The sequence below is a fragment of the Ruditapes philippinarum genome, unplaced genomic scaffold, assembly GCF_026571515.1.
Source record: "Ruditapes philippinarum isolate M1 unplaced genomic scaffold, ASM2657151v2 ctg8451_1_1_1_1, whole genome shotgun sequence".
NCBI lineage: Eukaryota > Metazoa > Mollusca > Bivalvia > Venerida > Veneridae > Ruditapes > Ruditapes philippinarum.
In genome coordinates, this window is record NW_026860164.1 from 7,306 (window position 1) to 11,235 (window position 3,930).

At 33.4% G+C, this 3,930-nt stretch overlaps 1 protein-coding gene across 1 annotated transcript; it reads left to right on the top strand.

Moving 5' to 3' along the window:
- Positions 1 to 496: 496 nt before the first annotated feature.
- Positions 497 to 3,397, top strand: LOC132759096 (uncharacterized). The gene is made up of 5 exons (XM_060750821.1): positions 497 to 829; positions 1,528 to 1,659; positions 1,968 to 2,131; positions 2,538 to 2,695; positions 3,167 to 3,397. The coding sequence occupies exons 1-5, from the start codon at positions 639 to 641 to the stop codon at positions 3,311 to 3,313; spliced, it is 792 nt and encodes a 263-aa protein (XP_060606804.1). The 5' UTR covers positions 497 to 638; the 3' UTR covers positions 3,314 to 3,397.
- Positions 3,398 to 3,930: the final 533 nt, after the last annotated feature.

Genomic DNA, 3,930 nt, shown 5'->3' on the forward strand with positions numbered 1-3,930 from the left:
GTTTCGCCTTCATTTATATGAGCAGATTTTTAATCAGATCGCCATGTGGGTTATATTGTCGTAACGGGAGACTTTTAATTATTTGGTTATTGCACTGGCCATTGGCGAATGGGTCAGGCACGATTGCCTCAACTAAATGGTGCTTTTCACAAACATTTGTAGAGATTATACACACAACCATGCTATGTTTTTCGGGGAGCGCCATGTACCGAATTATTTCACATAAACCGTACAATGGCTAAATAACTTTTTACTGCCATTTATAAATATTTATGGGGAAAAATCTTTTGTGACTTCGATCTTTGTATCAGTAAAATTAAACGCATCCGATGTGTAAAATTGTTCCCATTTATAAGGTCTTAATGAGTCTTTATCTTAAATTGTTCTGTTTAAGAATGTGATTGCAGATAAGTTAGTAATCGTAACTATTCGTCCTTTTCCGTCAAACTTTTGATAAGGACTACAGGTGTTCCGAATGATGAGAAGTAGATTTTATAAGGTTCATCAAAACAAACTTAAAGTTACTGTTATCTAACACATGTACAAAGAGTTCATCAAAATGCTAAATAAGTATATTCTTGACATAATTTTAAGGTGAGTTCACCGTTTGTCATATACTGGCCTACTTCTGTGAGAACATGTTGTATATATTCTGTATTGCCGTTTCTATGGCTATGGTACAGGGATGGTACAAGCCACATCCTGGTACCCGTTTCCAATGGCAACTGGAAGTGGATGGAGATTATCCGCTGGATTATAGTATGCATGCTGATATGTACGATACTGACCTGTGGGCAGTCACCTCTCATGATATAGCCGCTATACATGCGTAAGTTTTCTATTTATATTGTCATTAAATTGTAGAATCGTCGAATAGTAATCCGAGGTTTACTGACCGCGCGGGTTCAAACCCAGTCAGGGGCAAGCCATTGTTTCCTGAGGCAAAACAAAAAAGTATTACATTTATGGCTTAGATTAGTACTAGTTGGTTCTAGGAAGGATTCGTGAGTGTTTCAATAAGCTTATAGCTTCCAACAACACAATCGAACTAAAATAAATTTGTATAAACTAAATCGTAGAATGCATGAAGATTTTCTTTATAATGTTAATGACAATATATTAGCAATTCTCCCTTTTATATTTTTTGCTTGCATTGATAATTTTAGCGGTCGAGAAGTACTTTCGACATATTTATGTCTACTTTCAGTGATTAAGATGCTAGGTTGAAGGTAATGCTTTCTTTGTAAAATAAAGCATGGGAACGTGTGTAAAACATATTTTGTTCTATATAAATTATGCTCATATTTAGAGGAGAAAGATATACGCTATTTATAATTTGGGTGTTTTGTTAAAATAAAATATATGTGTGCTAATACGTTATGTTTATTGCAAGGTAAGAAGAAGGGAGTGGGGGCATTTGCACCACAAATATGATCTATTGTGGAAGGGAGGCGGGGGAGGCGACAATTCAGTCATCAATGATTTTACATTTGATCACTTTTATTACTTGTAGTTGTTGTTTTACAGAAAGGGCGGGAAAGTGATTTGTTATTTTTCTGCTGGGTCCTACGACCACAACAGACCGGATGCTCATCTGTTCCACAGTAGTGACATTGGAAACAAAATGGACGGCTGGGATGAAAAATGGATTGACATACGGTAAACTTTGATTTCAAAAAGAACTTATTATACAAGATCTACATAAATTTTGTAGTAGAAGACGCACGTACTGCACGTATAATCATCAGATTTGTACGAACATTAATCTTCTCTAGAAAAATCAAAATATGATCAAATGAACTTTAGTTGTTGTTTTTCTAGATGAATTTAGCATTTAACAACTTCAGTGCCTGCATTTATCGAAAAAGACGATTTTATTTAAGACCAAATCATAGAAAATATGATTTGCTAAATGAGGTATTAATCAATTGTTTGCGTAACTGTAACGGAAATGTATATCGTTTTAGATCGTCAAATGTAAAGTCAATAATGCAGAAGCGTATGGACCTTGCTAAAAGCAAACATTGTGATGGTATTGAACCGGATAACGTTGACGGACACGAGTCTGGTAACGCAAATATCGGGTTTAGTTACCACGACCAACTCGTCTACAATAGATGGCTGGCTGATCGTAAGTAAAAAAAAATGTACAAAAAACTGTACATGCAAGTATAAGTAAATTGTTTATGTACAATATTTATTGTACATATTTCTCGAGAGATGTCGAGAGTTTAATGCAAGTAGTATAATGTGTAGCATATAACATATTTGTTCTTGATAATTTGAAGCTGTATTCTGGTTTGTTTTGTAAGGAATGGGTATCCTTCGAAAAATGTCTAAACTAATTAAGTGCCTTACACTCATTCAAAAAAAGGAACTTGAAATTATATTAATATGTATTTATAAAATGCGCATGTAACTTATAAGGATTTTACATAGTGACGTACAAAAATGACTTTCGAGAAATATCAAAATAGCAGACCTGGTGTATTTTTTACATTGAATTAATTATATCATATGAATAATTCATTCTTAAGAGGCGCATGCGCGTGGTCTTTCAATCGGACTGAAGAACGACGCTGAGCAGATAAAAGAACTACACACATCGTTTGACTGGGCTCTGAATGAGGAATGTCACTCCAATGACGGAGGCAGGGAGTGTTTATTGTATCAACCATTCCTTGATGACAACAAGGTAAAATCTTATGTAACCCTTACCATCCTGAAAATATCTTAAATGGACAGGGTCGTCAAAATCGTTCATCATTTTTAGTAAATGTTTCAAAATATGTCCTTCTTTACTGGTGGAGGAATACCTGCAGTGCGCCTTCCGAGCATTTTTTCAGGCACGAACAGGGTACGTGAGTACAACCGCCGGCGTTTCTAAGTGAACATAGAAAGAAATTTACACATACAATCGACGTAAATAATCAAAAGGTCGTAATATACAAAAATAGCCCTTAGTATGTAACGCAGTAAAAATATAGTGATAAAATCTGCAAAATCAGTTATTAATCGCACAGGACACGTAAATTCTTACTTGAATCTTATGACTTTCTTTAAATCTTAGTTTGATTTCCTTGATATATTTTGGTTCATTACATCTGGAGGCTTGCAGCTTTAAACGAATGTGCTAAATATATTCTGTGTTTCTCTTATTTCACAGCCTGTATTCAACATAGAGTACGTGAACAGCAAGCACGTCTCCTCGGACATGAAAAGGAAATGTACAGATCATCACCCTCTTGGTATGAGTACACAGTTTAAGCTGTGGGACGTCACAGCATGGGTGTACAACTGCCCTGGCCAGTAAACGTAATACAGTTGTAGCTCAGGTTTATAGTTGATAAAAAATATATCAAGTTTGAGATATTAAAGAGTGATAAGTGATACTGAATATTTGTTTTCATCACATCATTAAAATATGTTTTAGTTTATCTTAGTACTTTGCTTAATAAAGTAAACCATTTTAGGAGAGAACTTGCAATATTGATAGTCTCTCATAATGCCATTTTTATATATACATGTATGTACCTACACTTCATATAAGAAATTTCCATTCAAAGAAAGCATGTATTGGACTTCTGTATTGATGATATTGATCAAAGTAATAAAGTAAAACTTATCTATTTGTGATCTTTTTGAATAATATATAATCATTGTAGTGATCATTTTAACAAATCACATGTTATAGAGTGATCATTTTAAGAGTGATCATTGTTTTAAAGTATTACATATTATAGTGATCATTTTAAATAGTTACATTTTATTAAAGTGATCTTTTTGAACAATTACATATTAAAGTGATCTTTTTGAAAAATTACATATTAAAGTGATCATCATTCTCAAAAGTTACATATTATTAGAGTGATCATTTTGAACAATTACATATTATAGTGATCATCATTTTAAATAGTTACATGTATATTA